Genomic DNA, 19603 nt, shown 5'->3' with positions numbered 1-19603 from the left:
ATGTTGGCTCTGAAGAAATAGTGCAGTAGATGTCAAAATAATGTAACACTAAGATCTATTTACTAGCTGTTCTGGAGCTTTTGAAAAAATCTTTCCTGTTGCTCCCAGAAGGCTCTTGAGAGATTTGTGGGTCCTGGACATTTTCAGTTCATGCATTTCTTAAGGAATGCCCCCCCCCCCCCGAACAGTTCCTGTAATGAACACGTGGTGGCGACACATGGTTAATCAGAGCCATGTGGCTCCTGTGGGCACAAGTCTCCTTAGTGAATTTGTAGGAAGGATTGCGCTCAGTTGGAGCGAGAGACAGAGGGGGAAAGTGAGCTGGGTTTCCAGAGAGGAGGGAAGAGACAGAAACCAGGACAGACGGAGACAACTTTCTTCTAGACTCTCACATTTTTTTTTCACGAAGAGAGATTTTGTGCGCTTTGAGAGAGCGGCGGAAACAGCGCACAAGTTATCAAGTCACTGTGATCTGAGTCGCAGGATTTTTTTTGGAGGTGCTCGAAATTAAATTGTGAGTGCAGTGGATGTGAAAAACGGGCGAAGGTTTTAACACAGAGCCGGAGGAATGTATCCAACTCGGGCAGCGGCGTGCCAGCGTCTCTGGAGATGTCCAGCCTGCGCTCTCTGGATCGCCCTGCTCCTACAAAGTGTCCTGGACCTGAGCGCGTCTGGTGAGTCTCAAAAGTTTTTTTTTTTCCTACCTCGGAAACCATTCCCGTCTTTCCCCGTGCTTCTCTGCTGGTTTCACCCACTTTGCGGTTCATCTCAGCACGCGTGAATTCAACGATGTAATCTGTCAGCCTTGTCAAAAAGTCACCGTGTAGACGTCTAGCATGTACCTGAAGTGCTCAGCAGTGGCTTTATAGTGACTTTATCCCACCTTAAAGACATTTTAAGTCATCAATCAACATGTTCTTACAGGGTTGTATATTTTTAAGACCACTCTTATTTGTTTTTCGTTCCTGAAAGCATCTCATATATGTCCTCAAACTGTTGTCCCATCGACATAAAGCAGAACTGTTTGCCATCATTCAGACTCCTCTCTCATGTAAATGATCTTTGGTTTTTAGATTATCGTCCTATTGTCATTGTGAAACCTCTGCACGGGAAAATACTTGACTCCATTGACAGACAATAGGGGGGCTCTTAACTAGTCAGCTGGATGGCTATTGTGCTCCTATCCACAACCTCCAATGTTATAGGTCAATTTAAAGATAAGGGATACATACCGTTGTCTTGAAAAGGTAAGCAGCTGTTGCATTTAACATTTAGGTTTGGTTGATGTGAATAGGGCAGTGCCTGTTCTTTAGGCAATAAGATGAGGATTAAAGAAGAAATACTGGACTGTGGCCTCTAAGAAATAATACTACAGTGTGTCTTAATTGCCTTTTTGAAAATTCTGTACATCCTCACTTTATTTGTCTGTGCACCATGCAGAGTTTTAGTCTCTCTCTCTCTCTCTCTTCTTTTTTTTTTGCTCATTCAACAGTCTTATTAACTATATTTCGTTGGCCTCTTACATATCTGAGTGTGTGGTATTCACATCTTAAGGAAAGAGTGGCCCTATGTTATATGTAACTGGCTGTTGGTTGACTAATATAAGTATGATTGAATTCAGTTTGAATTCAATTTGAATTGTTTATGAAGTCGCTCGTTAGAAGTTTTCATTTTTGGTCCTCTGGCTTTTGAGTGTATAGTAAGTAAAAAACAATCCTCCCGTCCCAGATGGGTAGTGATGAATTATCTGCGGAAGGTTTTTTGGGGGTTTGTTTGGATTATCTCTGTCCTCCCCACATGCTTTCGGCTGTTATTTACAATGGAGGTGTACACTATATGCTGCACTGAATGTGAAGTACAATTTGCTATGGCCCTTTCTTTGTCATCTCTTTCCTCTTACTCTCTTTTGGCCTCTATTTCTTGCTCTGGAGCAGGGAGGAATGTTAATCCACATTACTTAACTGGATGAGTCGGCTATAACCTCTTCAAATGGAGTTTCATGATCGAATATGGAGCGGAGGAGAGCAAAGCCCACAGCCTCTGCAGTTACAGTAGTTCATATCTGGAAATAGACATATGGAAATGACTGCATCCTTTTCCATGTTAAGCATGGCTTATAGGCAAAATCTACCCTGAAAATTACATTTAATATGCTAATACTGTTTATGAAGCAAAACTGATTTGCTTTGCACTCCCTTCCCCTGCTGAAACGATAAAATTACTGAAAACCCTTGGTCTCTGTCTCTCAGAGATAATTTGCAGAGGTTTCTTACGATGATTTCGATATTGACTTTTTCTCTGCAAATAATTGTAGCTTCACTGTAGTCGTAACAGTTATGAACAAGAAGATGACACACATTAAGATGCTTTGTTCTTTAATTGCATCCACAAACTTGACCTCCGATTCACTGCAAATGATGCAGCTCCAAGACCAGTTTGTAGAAGATAACACTGGGAGTCTTGTCTCTCTTCTGGCTCGCTGTAGTGGAAATGGTCACAGAGGAACAACAGTGTGGTTCAACTGTAATCAAATGTGAGGAGAAGAGTGCAACACCCTGTGATCAGTGGCCAGTGGGTATAATATGGCTGTATAGTGGAGGCAACTGAGCAAACGTGACAGGGAAGAAACTGAAAGGCGCGGCTGTCTGTCTTTATATACTGCTGTCTGGTTTACTGGTCAGTTTGTGAGCTATCAGTTAGAGGTCAGAGGTCACTGGACTGTCGCTGTGGTTCAAATGCCAGCATTTCTAGGAACACTCAGGGCTTCCCCTGGCCACAGCGAGGGAATTTTGTTAACGTGGCAGATTTGAGGTGTAGACCTACAATAAAAGCATATATGCTTGCATTGTTTATGTCTTTTAAGGAACTGAATGTACCCATAGCTACTTAACCCCTGCAACTGTTTGATCGTCTCACTAAATGCAGTCCAAATCACCTATGCTGCTTAAAACTTTTTAAGCCTGATACATATTTATACAAACTTATGAATAAAGTAAATGACCAGGCTTTGGCAAAAAAAAAAAAAAATGGGTTTGTACTTGTGTTCCCCTGCCAAAAACAGTTCAGACATCACTATCAGCCTTCTAGGTGCTGAGCTGAACAGGGATGGAATCGTGTAAAACAGATCATGTGATTTTGTTCTCATAAATCACAACTGTCCTTTTCCAGAGGTCTTTTCCAGGCATTTATGCACGATTTTAAAAAATGGCATGGCATAGTATTATTTCCCTCCAGGAATCTAACTATGTCAGTTTGATTTATTCGTAATCAGTTAAGGTTTTGCCACATGGAAATCAGATTTTTGCTGAAAGTGGGGACACTTTTTATTTAAACATAATGTACTATATGTGCAGCATATTTTCAAAACAGTTATTGTCATTCCATCTATCAACCTCTGCTCTTGAGCTCCCAAGTAATAGTCTGTGACATGTCCATAAAAATAATTTGACAGCAATGTTTTCCAACTATATAAACTGCATAAATGTTTCTGAATGTGGGACATTCACCCCTGAACATAAAAGGTCCTCTGCAGGGCAGTGACTATGTGAAATCTGTTTAGAGTTGCATTTAGCCTTTTAATAACACTCAGGAAGGCTATAAATCATGCTGGGGTGGAACTGCCTCAGTACAGTTTTCAGCAGGACACAGTGTTGACACTAAAGGCACTTCACCCCTGGAAAAAAATTCCTCCGACCTACAGGCTGAGTGTGTAGGAGCTTGTCCTTCTCTCCCTGCTACTGAGATGTCTATCTGTACTGTTACATGTCTTCTGGCATTTTCTTAGACTCATATTAAGGGAGCAATTTACAAGGAGGTGAAGGAGATGTCAAAGTTTATGGTAGCATAACACCCTTTCTGTATGCATCCTTGTTAAGTTTATACATATCAGCCACTCCCTGTAGTGATTTTGTTTGCTCAGTACATTTCATCATTGCAATATTGCTGTAATTTCTCCTTTATGTATGACTATATTCAGTTTATTGATATTTTATCCAGATGGTCTGGGAAATGTTGGGCCTCATCATGGTCTGAGTGGTACATCTCTTTCAGATAGATGAGTCTGCTGTGTTTAAAACTCAACTCCCACTCTGCACGGTCCACACTACACCAACTCAGGCGTCAAGTGGTGTGCATCCCTAAAAGCTTTTGGCAGACACAGAAGAATGTGGCAGGAACTGTATGTGTGAAACAGATGTATGGTCTTTTTGTAGGAGGAGGGGGTTGATTTTTTTTTTTTTTTTTTTTTTTTTTTTTTGAGACAGTTCGACTCCATTTTGAGCATGTGAAATGGGAAGAAAGTCATAGACATTAATTTAATCAGCACATAGCCATAAATCATGTGCCTCGACTCTGTTTTATGTCACTGATTTAAAACATTGGTGTGTAAACCATGTTGTGCTCTGGCAATTACCTACTTCCCACTCGTTATTAAGCACATGTGTTTGCCAAGGCTCAGTGTACCTCAGCGTTGCCATAGGGCAAACTGTTTGGCAAATATTGTGTGCTAATTGTTTAACTGATGTAGAGCCAGCAGGCAATTTGCTTTACAATATAACTAAAAGTATCAAAATATCAAATAACTGTCTTTTCCTTCTTGACTTCTGTAGAATTTTTTTGTTCTCTTGTGGTTGCTGTTTCACAACCGGGGCTACTTCATTGATGACTGCAGAATTCACAGAATATGAAGTTTCCTTATGATGTGAGATGCCAGTGAATGGTACAGTTGTTTTCCATTGAGTTGCTGGCTGGAATGTCCTGATAATATGTTGTCAATGCTTGGTCAACAGAGGAATTTTGGAAGGAGCCTGATTTAGGTTTTCCTTCTTTGTAGATCTACTCTGCCAAGTCAGGCAAAAAGCTTTTCTGTGAATGGTAAGAAGTGTAAATTTCCTGCATTTGCGTAATATTGGCAGAAAAATGCTCTTATTTCCACAAATCAGACTCTCAGGAGCACGCTTGTTTTCTAGTGGTCAGAGTTCCACAGAGAGGCGGCGTTTAATCAAAAGCTAAACACAGTTCACTCAGATCCTCGTTGGAGACGTTTGATAAAGTTTCTGCCACTACAAACTGTAGCCAAGCGTGAAAACCTTTTCCTGCAATTTACTGTCTGGACAGGAGGCCAGTCTGTGTGAGAGAGAAAACCCTCTATAGGGTTCAGGGAAATGTGGCCCTGGATTATAGGAAGGAACAAAAGACAGTGATGCAGGTTTTAGGGATGTGGTAGGGAAGACTGTGTGTAGGTGACAATGTGGCACTTCAGTGATTAACGGAGAGAGTCTGGACTGTGTGAGGAAATAAGCTGCGGCAAGGTAGCATACATATTTTGTTAACAAGTGTATGGTACGTTAATAGACTAAAATTACACTTGCCCTTTTCCATTGATTGACCTGTACTGTATATGTCCATCTACAAATTAAACAGCTTTCTATACCCTCTCTTCAATAGTTTCTGTGTCGATGTCTTTCGACTGCTGTCTGGAAGACAAATTACGCCTGCCACATAAAAAATGTTCTCTGCTGTACTTTATACACAAAATACAATGAGTCCTTTGCTGCAGTTGTAAGGCAAGCTGTAAGTGCAAGAGTGTGCTGATGACAAAGTGACACTTTAATGAGTCTAATGGAATAAGCCACACATACTGCATATCAATTTCCCATATGGACTTGGCACAGTTTAATGTTGAGGACTGCAGGGAATAGCACTGGCTTAAAGAGCTCTAAATTTCATTGAGACCGCTCTTCATTACAGTTTTATCAAATTACTGCTTTGCTAGCGTCCTCCGCGGCTAGCTTTGCTTCGACTTAATATGTGGAGATCATGCTACATTTCATTTAATAGAGGGTAGGATGAAACATGACTTTTTCAATTCCTGCATATGTGTCAGAGTAAATCTTTTTAAGCCCTGTTTGCATAGCATTAAGGACTTCAGAAACCCCCACTGCAAGCAGACGTGCAGATCTCCGTCCACCCACAATTAGGTCTTTGTACAACACCACACTCCCTCCGAGGTATTAAATACCTCAAACTTTATGGGCCTTTCTGCCAAAAATATTAGTATTTATTTTCCAAAAAATATGTGTAGTGTATCAGTCAGTGTAGGAATTTTTTATCACTTTATCAGCTTTGTTGTTCAAAGATGTACCACTGTTAAAATTCTGCTTGTATGAAATCAGTGTTTCGAATTTTTTATGTTTGCAGCATGTTCATCGTTTTCACAGCATTCCTTTAGTAGTTAGTTGAACTTCTGAGTCTGAGGAGGTAAAGTGTAATTCATGTGTATTATTGTTAAAAGTGTCACTCAACTTTGAAAAGTCAAAAGTTAATGAAAGGTCAAAAGCATTTGTAAAGTTCATGTTGTTTGTGGATACAAATTATCTGCACTTTTAAGAAAAGTTGTGCATATTCGTCCCCTAGAGGATGTTTTCAGTAGTATGCACAGACCTACTTTCTTCTTGCTAGAGATCGGAAAAAAAAGTCAACCCCTCCGTCACCCCACCGCCATCAGCATGACATCAAAACTCCTTGGCACTCCTCTTATCTGGCTGGCACAAGACGAATGCTGGCACTCTCTGTTTTCTTCTTCTTTTTTTTGCTCTCTTTCTCACTTTCTTGGCCATGCTCTCTCTCTCTCTCTCACACACTCACACTCACACACACATTGTGCCTTTCGCTCTCTGTCTCTACAGTTCTTTTTGGCCGTTGAGTGGCTCCTCCACTTTGCCCTTCTTGCCTGGCTGACTGACATGCTGCTCTTGGCTACACTGTGTGTGTTTACTCAACAATAACTGAGAGCGGGGTGGCTCCACACCAGCTCCTGCCCTCTTAAGAGACACAATCATAATGACTTACACTGGTCTTTGATTTTTTGTATTTAGCATCTTCAGTTTGAGCAAGATGCATTTTTTGTGCATGTAGAAACACTTACTTCATACTTTTAGTTCATTCATTACACTCGTGATGATTATGAGATGTATGTTAGGGGAAGTTTAATCAAAGTTTGGCTTTCTCAGTATCAGCTCTGATACGTCTTTGCGGCTCCACGTCTGCTTTTCACCCACACGATACTGTGGTTACGCTGTGAAACCATTGGACCATCAGCTCCACTGAGACATTTATATAAACTTATCACTCTGTTGTTATTAATAGAACATCACCACATGTATTTTTTTCACAGTTGTGTGTGTCCAAAATGATTCTTGGCAACTTCATCATTCAGATCTTTATTTTTCTTTTTCTCTGTCTTTCTGTTTTCATGCTTTCAACACACACAAATGATGTAAATAGCACATTTCCCCTGTTGTACTGTGTGATGTGGAAAGTGCGGAGAGTACAAACTTCACTCTTCTTGTGGAATTATTAACCAGAGATGTGCGAACTGCAGGAAATTTAATTTTACGGGGTATCTAATGATTTGTGTTCACTGCGAATTGACTCAGTACTTTCCATTAAGTGCGTGTATGTCATTCATTCAGTCAAGTTTTTACGCTTGTGTAACGTACAGAGGGAAGTGTGTTTGGCTGTTTTTGGTCTTTTATTGCTTTGCAATTACAATCAGTAGTTATAGAAATTATGATCCTGTTGTAGCCTGAAGTTGAGGAATTCTGTCTTTTGAAGATTAGTTCCTCTAAATGGGTTTTATTTTTAAGCTGCCAGTTTAACAAGTCTGCTTTGGCCACCAAACAGATTTGTGGATCAGCTGAAGTAATAACAACAAGATTGGGAATGTCTAAGCCTTTTTCCGTTTCGTTGTTTTCAGTGGGGGGACTTGAAGTCGAGATGTTTCACGAGCTATTTTTGAACCTACAGACTGAACTATTTTGACTGAAGGCAGATTTGATAATCACCTCAGCAAAAATATTTTTTCAATAAACTCTATATAGATAATTCATTTATGAATAAAACAAAAAGGTTGTTTGATTCCTAAGTGATCCAGCTCTTGAATGTCTGCTCTCAGTGCTGCAACAGATCTTGAATTTATTGTTGCCTGCGCATTTATTTTTGTCCTCCATCAGAGGAACTGGTTTGCTGTGGGCACTGATTGCATGTTGTGCAATGTGTTTTCTTACTCCATTGAAAAAGTTTGGCAGACTTGTGTGTTATGTGTGTTAAGTGCTGTTTTACTGTTAAATAGGATTTATAGTAATGGTCTTCGTTTGCCCTTGACTTTCTCTTTCTCCTCTGTCTTCTTTTACTTCCCATTTTCTCTTTAATTTCTCCATATGTTTTTTTGAATTACTTCTAAATCCAAAGAAAAAGTCCCAGGGTATCAGAACTTTAAACTGAAATTTATCATTGTAATGTTTGCATTGGGTGGTACTAGAATGAAAAGATATAACCATCAAATGACTATGTTTTGCATTTAGAGATAAACATGGATATAGATAGATTAAGTATACTGAAGGAAAGTTGCCAGAAATGGAGGGAAAATTGTGCCCTTTTTTTGTATAGACATGGTCTTTAACTGTTTTTAAATTTATTGGTGTGAGAGTGTACATGGACTTAACATGTTTGTTTAACCAAAGGCTTTGTTGCATTGTTCTCTAAGCAACCCACCCCATTAACCAGTAGCTAGCCTTTAACCAGCCACTTGATTCACACACAAAAGACTCTAGAGAGGCTGCTTGAACTGGTGGCTCAGTCCTGTTGTCCAGGGGATCTCAAACTTTCACATTAAACAGCGCTGCCTTTTATCCCACAGATGGCCAACATAGGAGCTGTGTTGGTGCAATTTGCCAGGAAAACAAGGTCTATTTGAACGTCCACCGTGCCAGCCAATTGTGATGATAATGTTCAGAGACAAACAATATGACAGGAAACAGAAACCTTAAATAAAACAGTGACTTTGCATGAATAGAAAACAGCAACAAAGACCATAAGACATTTTACTTAAATGGAAATTCCCTTTCTATCCATTCTAATCCTGTGTTGACCACACTGACCGAGGAATCTGGAGCTAAAGGTCTCGCTGGCTGTAATTCTGAAGTACCGTTAGTTAAATGCCCATCTTGAAAACCACTGCTGGCCAGCCATCTGTCTAATTCAGCACCAACCGGGAAATCATTGGCCATGTGGCATTAGAAGTGGTCGGGTATTGTCTCATGAATCAGAGTTGGTGATAGGACATAAGGAAAAATCTCCAATGATCAGGTTAGTGCTTTGGTCAAAGTTGGCACAACATGCTTCTTCCATTTGTATTTTTTTAAATTCTAGATGAACTTTTGCAGCTTTGTTCCAGAAACTATAGCTGGAAGTATAAGAGTGTGCAGATTATGGCATCCTCAACTCTAAGAGTTTTGGCAAACCCTCAAAGCTTTCTTCACAGTCTTGCGGAAAAGCTGTTACTATACCCACACAGTCTTAAGTAGCCTCTTAAATCCATTTTGGCTTGATGGCGTTGCCATACGGCAGCTTCTTTCAAGGCAAAGTTATTGACTTCTTTGTAGCCCGACTATCCAGATTGTGGGTCTGTTTTAAACGGAAACAAGTGAGTGAAAAGAATAGCAGGATGGAAGGACACAGTCAGTTGCTTTGCACCACTGATTTGTCCAGATGCTTTAACCAGAGGCTTGTAGAATCACTGAGGGAGTCCTATATTTGATGTCTGACCGGCTGTGGGGTTTTGTGGTGAAATCTGCAGGAATGGTATGGAATATTCATAGCGCAGGAATCTGTTTTTGTGTTACTGTGACAGAGGTTGTGCTATCTTCTCTACCCCACTGTCTCCTTCTCATTCAGTCAGAGAGTTTAGCTCATGTATTGGGAACTTTGTGTTTAACCCAGGGCGGGCAGGAAGGAATCTCATCAACTTGGATGCTCTCAACCAGGAATTCATACATTTATCCTGTGGGATGCCGAGCACTGCTCTTGCCCTCTGCAAAATCTCTCTGTCTGAGGCGTATTTTTAAAAAAAAAAAGCAATGGGGAGTGTTGAGGGGAAAATTGATTTCACCTGTTTAAGCAGCCCCCCTGTTTTTTTCTTCATATTTCCACTTTAAACAGCCATTTAATTTCCAGGTAGATGTTTATCAAGGCTGACACTAACTTGGAACAACCCAAGTTTAGGTTTACTCACTGGTGTGGTTGTGTTCTGCATGCCAGCAGTCTCCTCACACCTCACTCTTGTTTTCCTGTCTCTCTGTATGTCTGTCTCTGTCTTTCCCTGACACACTCCTTCTCTCAGAGAGCATTGATTTCAGCAGGGCAGGAAATGAAACTGCATTGCCCTGCGACTCCCAGCAGGAGAGGGGGACCTGGGGAGGGAAAGAGGAAGAGGTTTCACAGAGTAAAAGAAGTCCAATACTATTTTTTGTTAAAGAAAGGGATGAAAAGATTGATAGTGTGAGGATGTGAGTGAGGATTGGGATGGGCCTGGCTCAGCACTGAGAAAGCTGAGAGGTTTAGGAACGATATTGAGACGAGAAAATATTTTCATAATGGCGCTTGACTGACAGCAGGCTTAAATGAGCTAGTCGTATCAATCAAAAAGCTGAAACATCTGACTCATTAAAAAAACACATGATAGAGATGTAGACAGAAATAAACAGCCACAGAGTGAGAGTGAAGAAAGGGGGCTCTCACTAGTCGAGGACTGGTGGCCCCTTTATCTTTGACAGCTCCTGACCTTCATCCCTCTATCAGAAGTCAATGATCTTCTCCTCAGAGGGGCCAGAATAAGAGGCTTAGACCCGCGTGATCCCACTGCCTGTTTGTTTAACCTCTGCGTGGCTGCTTTAGCAGTGCTAAGCTTCGCCCACAAGAGCTCATTACCTCTTAGCCCCTCCATCTCTCTTACGGTTTCATCCAGCCATCGTATGTGGGTTTAAGAGCCTCGGAGTCAGTACACTGTTAAAATATAAGTTAAACTCACATCAACACTTGTGCTTGCAAATAGCAACATTTTCAGGATTAAATTTGGAAATGTTGAGCAATGCTCACAGGCAACATTATTTCCTAACAGAAGAAAACAGATTCCCAGCATTTCTCTGTCCCGCAGTAATCTTTAATGGAACATAAAACCTGTCATGTCATTGCAACCATAATTGAAGCAAAGGAGAGATGGCACAGCTTCAGCATCTTTCCAGACGTTTAACCACGGTTTCACTGCACTTAAATAGAATATTTATTGAGCTTTTCATTGAGATGTACAACTGTTTATACTGTTGCATGCATTGTGTAATCATGTTTTGCAACAAGGCTGGGGCCCTTTCCTGTAGATGTATGTAGCCTGAAGGGTCCTGCTGCAGTGAAACTAAGGAAAAAAAATCCCGGCTATGGGCATCGTGGCTTATTATTCCTGACATGCTCTGTTGAAGCGCTGATTCGAAATAGGCCGGTGCTGATAATTCGGAGCGAGACAGATCGCTGTGGCTGCGATTCATGACTGTTTGAGAGGGAGTTCAAACAATAGTGGAGTCGGTCCGAAGTTTCCCCTCCTGGTACTGTTCAACAATTTGGACTACTGTCAGATCACGGCAGGGACTTGTGGTAGGGTTTGGCAGGGCGAGAGTTTGTTTGAGCTTTGCTTCTTTTTACGCTTTCTCCCCCCTTTTTCTGTCTTTGAGCTCTCGTCCTCTATCTTCTCATCCTCTCAAAGTTTGTCCAAAGCAGAGGGTTTGTTATGAAAAGTGTTTGTATACCAGTTATTTCAGTCATGTCCTGGAGCATGTTCTGTCCAGGCTCACTGCTATTGTTACTTTAGTTTACAGCAGTGACCCATCGTCCCCCTTTGCCCTCGCTTTGCACCCCAGGCTTTGTTAGTCCATTTACTCTTTAATTTAAATTTGATTTAACTCCAGCCAGCTGGCTAGCTTAACCTCCACCCATGATGGCCCTGAGCAGGAGTGGACATTGTCTTCTATCTTGACATTTGCTTTGTGTGAATGTGTGTACTCGGACGTGACCCTCCCAAACATTTCTTGCTCACCAACATTAACAAATTTCCAAGTAACCGTCTGCTTTTTATAGTCTCTAAAAATAGCAGATACAAACAATTCACACTTTCCATTCACTTGTCATGCAAAGGCAATAAAATCAAACATGCACCTTGTTCAGAACACAAAACCAGTCTCTTATCGCCTCCAGATATTGCCTTCCTTTTGATGATTTGTCCTGTCTTTGTTTCTATCTTTAGATTGGTAGTTGGTCTTGTTTAAAACCTTATCAAATGAACAGGTTTTATGTACATGCAATAAACAGGGTGCACTTAGACACAGAATGAGAGAAAAATGCCATCACTACCATTAGGTGATATTTTTTGAAAGTGCCCCCATGTTAGCTGTAGACCTGTGTGCTTATTTAAGGAAATCACAATTTTCTTGCCCACTTCCCTCTGTGTTTAATTTACACAAATTACCCATTGCAAAGGAGTGTACTGTAAGCTTGTAAATGTGTTTTGGAAGTCACACAAGCACTCTGCTGCTTGCTGAATGAGTTACATCATTTGGTTGTGTGCACAAAGTGCCTCCAGAAATGTGTAGTGAGGTTTCCTTACTCCTAATGTGACAACCATGGTTTTTTTTTTACATAGGTAAGACAGACTTTCCTGGCCATACAGTAATAAATCCTAAAACAAAGAAGTAGTTAAGATGGTCCCAGACAATAGCAGAGACGTGGTACTGCTGGTTACACAGCAGATAGCAGCGTATGTGTTTGCCCTTGGCCTGTGCTTACACAAGTAATACAGCCAGAGTGCGATTGGTGGTATGCATTTGCAAAATGTGCACGCCCCATGTCCCAGTGTTGGTGGTCTTGGAAAGCCACCAAGATCACTCGGCTGCTCTGTAATGTGAAAGCAATTAGCAGCCAGCGGTTTTACGCAGTGCCGATATGTGTGGAATAACAAAGGGGAATGTAGGTCAGCCATGAGCCATAGGTACATGGTGTGGCCATTGCATTCTTTCAGGCCATGTGTAGTTATTTCAAACTATTAGGACAATGATGAAGTTATTTGTTTAGCTACACATTTGAAGCTAATTTAGCTCTTTCCTGACAGTCTTTGTATGCTGCAACATGACTTATTGGCCCATAACAATTAGCAATAAAATCCTTTAAGAGATAAAATAGCTCACGTAACAAAATACTAAATAGGAACTACACAGCTACAGAAATCTAACAAATGGGTGTATTTCAATCTTGTCAGAATCCAAGGAAAGTGATTTTAGGATTCTTGGTAGGGTTCATTGTCAAATTCCTGATGTAAATGGGTTTGTGGCGAGTTTAAACCCAGATTTATTCAGCTCCCCACAGACCTCTTTGATGTCTTCACCCTCCGTTTACTTCATCTGACATTCATTTTAATGAGACGGACATTCTCCCCGATAGAGATCTGCCTCTGACTTATGCTGGAATACAGTAAATCAGTGCCACACACATATTTGCATTGGATTAGATTGAGTTCCCTGTGTGTGTGAGTTTTTTGTTTTGTGTGTGTGTGTGTGTTTACAGTGTGTGAGCAGGGTGCGTGCCCTCTGTCACATCTGGCAGCTTGTGGTTTTTTTCATGAACTGCTAAATGAGGGGAAAAATACTCCCAGCTGCCCTCAGGAAAACTCACCTGGTGTAGAGATGTCTAAGTTCCTTGTTTTCTCCCTCACACTTTCTGTTGCCCAGACCTCTCCCTGTTTCACATTGTCCTCCACAAAACATGCAGATATACACACACACCCTCACACAAACATTTTAAGTAGCCTGCTGTGTTTGCATTTTTCTTCGTTTCCAACCCGTATCAGAATATGCCTGCCTTTTTTTAAACCCAGCTAAGGGTGCACAAGCATGAAAACATGCATGTGTAAAATATTCTGTACTTTTGTCCTAGCATAACCTCAGAAGTCAGATTAAGACAAGACAAGAAGGACAGTTTGGCAGGGCTACATGCATAGCAGGAGCAACCACAGCCTCTTCACATGGTAAAGTCATTTTCACCTCGGCCGCTGTGGGAAGAGGAGGCCAGGAGCAACATCCACCCCTCCCACCCCTCACCTCAAACCTCCAGCCGGCATATTTCGGCTATCTGAAGGGAGCAGAGCTGGGAGATATCAGCCCTGAGAGCTGAAAAGCAGCTTTTGTCTCAAGCGACCCTCCGAGACCTCTCCCTGGCTGCTCTATCTGCAAAACATAAACTATACGGCACAACTATAAAGACAGAAGCATACATGGAGAGGGAAAAAGACAAGGGGAAAAAAAGGGAGAGAAAAATAAACGCAATAAAAGAGTTGAAATGCAAAGTAAACGAAGGAGAATTGTTGCCCGCTATAGATCAAACACTAGCCGTCGTTTAAATTTGTGTACTTTTTGCATTGTAGATTATTATAACCTTGGGTGATGAGACAGGTCGTCAGGGGATTGGCTGCATCTACAGTGTGTCAGAGAGAGAGAAAAGGGAAGAATAAGAGAGAAGGTTACAAGTTGTTTTAATATTATCTCATGTTGAATTTAACATTTCTAAACTGTTTGTCAGTCAACTATGTTGAGCAGTTTATATACTGAATGTAGATGTCAGAAGTGCCTCTACTTGTATTCTCACAAAAATAGCCACGATATGCTATCAGTTTTCTGTCTTCAGTCTGGATCATACCATTTAGCACTGACATCCAGAGATGGGAGGCTCCATCAGCAGCTATCTGCACCCCTCAGTCTTTCTGCCTGCAGTCTTTAGTGGTTGCTGTAGGCATTCCTCTCTCTTTTCCACTATTTACATTGTTCAATCTGCAATTTTTTCATACTTTCACGACACAAACTTGAATTCCTTCTCTATTTAATGTCTATTTCATTTCCTCCACTCACTGGATTATCTGTTTGGCATAACTTTTTTGTCACTTCCTTCCTCATCCTCTTCTACTCTTGCCCAGACAGGAAGAAAGCTGCCTTACTCGGGGAGTAATTTTAGGCACCATGTTTATCAAAGCAAGGCTCACAGCTGAGATTTAGTAGGCTTACCGCCTTTCACTCTTAACCTGTCATTTCAGGATTTCCAGGTTTCACACCAGTTGGGTACTGGATAAACAAGGAAACAGTGCTGCAGCCGACAGGCTATAGTTACTGTGACACGGAGAGTTAGACGAGATGTAGACAACAGTGTAATCCCACTGAGTCTATTTACATGTACACCAATATCTTACTTACATTACGTTTGTAAAACTCATGTATTCAAGGCAACACATACGTCAGACGTTAACTATAATCTCAATATCAGTCCCAAACAAGAGCGAGGATTTACTGACACCTTATTGCACTTACTTTACTGTTTGCAAGTCAGTTTATTCAAGAGCAAAATAATATTTGTGTGATATGAGAATTGCATCCTGAAAAGGAATATAATGATGATCTGAAGTACAGTTTACTCTTGAATATTGTGGACTTGAACATATAAATCATTCTTGTAATTAAAATTCTTGTTGAGTCCATTTCATTAGTCATAGCTGAGTTTACCTTCTGCAGTCTGTTTGTTTGAACTGTGTTATTGTATACTAATACAGTTCTTCCTCGGTTACAAAAAGTGATCTGTTATAGTTTGTTTAGCCATTCTACATGTCCTCAAAGTTTGACCCTCATCCCAGCTTTGTCCTGATGATATTCTGCCCTTTACACAATTTTTGCAAATCTGCCAAGTGCATAGTTTCGCCTTTGCATTGCCTGTTAGGAGTTTAAATTGAATCATCTACAAGTAGCATAAATCATAAGTTATCCGGGTGGTGCACTGTAGTAAGTAGGAAAGCCCCTGTTTAACCACAGGGCCTGAGTTCAAGAGCCAGTGTTTAGTGAACACCCACGCCCTTCAAGTGTCTCTAAACAAGACAGTGAACGCCTACTGGCCCTTGGAGAGCTCTTCATTAACTGACCCTGCACTATGACATCCCTGTAGAGTGGGGAAAATGAAAAGAAAATGTCTCTACTGGGATCTATAAAGTAGCCCATGCAAATCCGTACACTTCCTCACAATCTGACTCAGCCTAGTCCCATCAGTGCCACTGGACCACCAAGCCTTCAGTGTGACCTGCTCTTTGACTAGCCTCCATAAACAAGAGCAGTGCAGAAGCAGTGGCTCTGGAGTAGAAACCCAGAGACCAGGCATTACCCAACTAGCTCTGGTCTCCTCAGCTAAGTGCTAAATGCAGTTATAGGATAAACTACTTAAAGCTATACATTCATTTTAACCTCTGTCCTCACACATATTTTTTAATTTCAGCAGGGCATATATACTGGGCTTATGCCACACTTTTATTTTTGTTGTATTCTCTAAACATATTCATGTTTAAAGCTTAAAAAAAAAAACAACAACTTTGACCTAAGTTTCACCTGTTTTGGTAAATACGATGGGATTTAATTAACTTGTTACCTCAATTTGTCTTTCAACAATAAAGTTGTGCAGGGAGGTTAACTGTGGCTATTTCAAGAGAGGTCAAAAGTCCGAGAAACACAATCAACTATTGTGTTAATTAAAAAAAAACAAAAACACAATAACCAAAAACCAACTCTTGTCTGAAATGTCTATCTGCATTATCCTGTTTGGTGTACCTGTCTCTAATGACCTGACAGTTTGACTGCAGTTAGACCTCCTGATTCACTGGTTTTATAAATAGATTTGGTTTAACTTGACTTTATGTTTGAACAGTTATTTTAGTACTTTATCCCACTAATTCTTGCCTGCATGGCTGCTGTTTTGTCTGTGTTTTTGTAAATTTGGTGTTTTAAGGGGAAGAAGTGAGAGATTCACAGAACATTAAACGCTGCTGGAGCGTCAGTCAGGCAATGATGCATTTAAACAGCGAAAGTGAGACTCACTGCATCTTTGTGCCACTTTTTTGAATGCTGTGTTGAATTAAACACCTTTGGGAGAGCTACTGTATAACACACTGTTAAGGGCCAATGACCCATCCAGCTCATGTTGTGTTTATGTATACGTATGTGAGAGTGTCTTGTAGAGGCTCATCTAGAGCACATCCACTATATCGCAGTTAATGTAAACAGAAACAGTGGGATAGGGCTTGCAGACTAGCTCTACAGATACAGGGCTAATGGTGGTGTTTCCAGCTCTATCTTTAGTTACCATCCATGAATGGAAAGAAAAGAGGAGAGGCCAGCAGAGGATAAAAGGGGGGGCAAGTGGAAAAGGGGAAGCAGCCAGACAAGAAGAACGGAAAAGAGAGAGGGAGAGATGGTTATTGGTAATCATTTAAATGCCGTATTGTATGTCTGATTGTGTTGATATGCTGCTTGTGACTGTAAATCGCACTGAACCCTAGCAGATGGGGGAAGGAGGGCCTACGAGAGGTAGTGAGTTGAAGAGAGTGAGTGAGAGGAAAAGAATGAGTGAATGAAGGAGGGAGAATGAACAAACAAGAGAGTGAAAGAGAGAAAGGAGAGTAAGTGGGGAGGCGAGGGGCAAATCTTTTATGAGGCATGGAAAACAGGGTGAAAAGAGGAGAGGGGGAGTTGAAAGTATGCGGTGGGTCTGAATAGAGGGACCCCATGTCCTCTTTAATGTGAAATGAATAACTCCTGACCTAACACAGGCCTTTAATTGGTATAACCACCAGTTGGATGGAGTGCTATATGGGCTGTATTGTGTGAAACTGAGAAAATACACACATTCTGTCCTCACTGTAAAATTAAGAGTTTAAGTGTTGGCGAATGTGTATATCATCTACTTATTTATCCAGAAACACACAGAAATTAATCCACAACAATTTAGATTTTTCTATCTTTAAATTTCCAGCTTCTCTAATGTGAGTACTTGCTGTTTTTGAGTATCCTATGATAGTAAACTGAATATCTTTTGGGGTTTGGACAAAACAGGCACCTTAAATATGTGAACTGGATCCTTGGGTATTTCATAAACTAGTGAAATCCAGTATTTGCTCTGGTTTTAGTCCTGATTATATTCACCAACTCCTCAGAAAAACACTGGTATCTCCTTGATAGCCAGATATTCTACTTTTTTCTTTTTTTTTCTTCAGCTCTTTGTCACTTTATATGGCAATGGTTGATCTTATCTGAGCTTGTGCCCACTGGGAGAAAACCATACAGACCATTGAGCCGAAACAGTGACTTTAAAGCTGCTAAATGCAGCAAAAAGCCACAGACTTAGGTATTGATCCTCAGTTTGGTATTAACTGCAACTCTCTCTCACTACAAGAGGTTGATTGATTTAGTGTTAATATCAATATTATTGCTACTGGAGCTGTAAGAAAAGCTCTGCTCACTGGCTTCTGGGTGGCTGGCTATAGAGACCCCCAGCTCAGCCTATGGGGCCCTCCCATGTTTGGGAAAAGAAGAAGTCTTGGGCCCGTGAGCCCGTAGGATACTCTGCGCATGAATGCTGGAGCAGAAGGGGGGTGGTGGAGAGGAGATGGCTGAAAGAGGCAGCTCAAGCAGAAAGAGAGCGAGAGGGGTTAAGTGGAGGCAGGTGTTCCATGACAAACCTTACAACCCCCCACCTTTCCTTTACTCTAGTTCCCTCCACCAGCACTGGTCCACTGAGAGTACTGCAAACCAGCCCAGGAACAGACACTTGTTAGTCATTTCCCTCTTTCTCTGTTACCTTCTTTTGTTATCCTTTATCCGATCACCTTATCCTTCTGATCTAATCTAGCCTACCAAATTGGGCCCTTTTTCCTTTCATCCCAGGTTCCTTTCCACAGCCTCCCCATTGCTGCAGGACCACCTGGCTTTGTGGTTTGAATCTTATAAAACTCCTGTTGCTTTAAACAGACGGACAGCTTTCCCACTGCTTCACTTTGCCTGACCCAGCTGCCAAATTAATTTAGATTAGACTGACGTAAAAATCGTGCTCTCTCATCGTGTTCCAGCTCAGGACTAGAGCAGAATAGTACACAAATCCAGTTTTTGCTGGAAAAAACAGGGAGCGCCTGATTGATGTCATTTTGTAATTTTGTTAAATGAAATCAAATCAGAGTGTGATTAAACATTTTGCCCTTTTAAATGTAATGCAGTTAGCGTCTCTTCCAGTGGCTTTCATTTTTGGCATGTCACTATCACATTTTCATAGGTTAATATGCAGAGTCTCCATAGTTATTGTTGATTAAGATGGCCTTTTCTGGTTTTCTAAGGCAGCCTTACTCAGAATGTCATATATAATATCTCAGACTTCACTGATTGGATTTTGAGGAAATTTTGATTTGTGCCAGTACTTCTTTTCTGGCAGTTACAAAATTATGCTGATTGGTCTAAGGGGCCTCTAGAAAGTTTGGTTAATTCTCTTTATGGCAGGCAGTAACTCATGCATTGCTGGAAACCTAAAAGAGTTTTTTTTTATTGTTCCCCTTTTATTTTATTGTAAGTGCATAGTTGATGCATAATTCAATGTAATCATTTAATGACTTAGTCAGTAGAAGCAGAAGATCTTACTTATGTGGAGGTCTATGACATGGAAATTTTTGGGTACACTAAGTATACTCATACCATGTCCACTGTAAGAACTGTGGTATTGTTGCTGTAAAGACAAATGACTCAAGAGGAATTCTTTATAGCAGACAGCTTAGCTTTCATTTGACCCCTCTATTCCTAATGATTCACAGAGCCTCTATTGTGTGAATGGTGTATGTGCCTATTTAGGATGACTGGAAAGCTTAGAAGTCATTATGACT

The 19603-nt window shown here is 40.9% G+C and overlaps 1 protein-coding gene across 2 annotated transcripts in view; it reads left to right on the top strand.

The window, feature by feature from the left end:
* The first annotated feature begins 264 nt into the window (after nucleotides 1-264).
* Nucleotides 265-19603, top strand: part of ror1 (receptor tyrosine kinase-like orphan receptor 1) — a 123632-nt gene continuing 104293 nt past the window's right edge. For both annotated transcript variants that reach the window (XM_018696517.1, XM_018696510.1), the window contains exon 1: nucleotides 265-674. In XM_018696517.1, coding sequence (XP_018552033.1) covers nucleotides 569-674 — 106 coding nt within the window. In that variant the 5' untranslated portion in view covers nucleotides 265-568. The remainder of the gene's footprint in view (nucleotides 675-19603) is intronic.

Source organism: Lates calcarifer, linkage group LG17 (genome assembly GCF_001640805.2).
Source record: "Lates calcarifer isolate ASB-BC8 linkage group LG17, TLL_Latcal_v3, whole genome shotgun sequence".
NCBI lineage: Eukaryota > Metazoa > Chordata > Actinopteri > Centropomidae > Lates > Lates calcarifer.
Note: the sequence above shows the minus strand (reverse complement) of the source record. Positions and strands in the feature narration are given on the sequence as shown.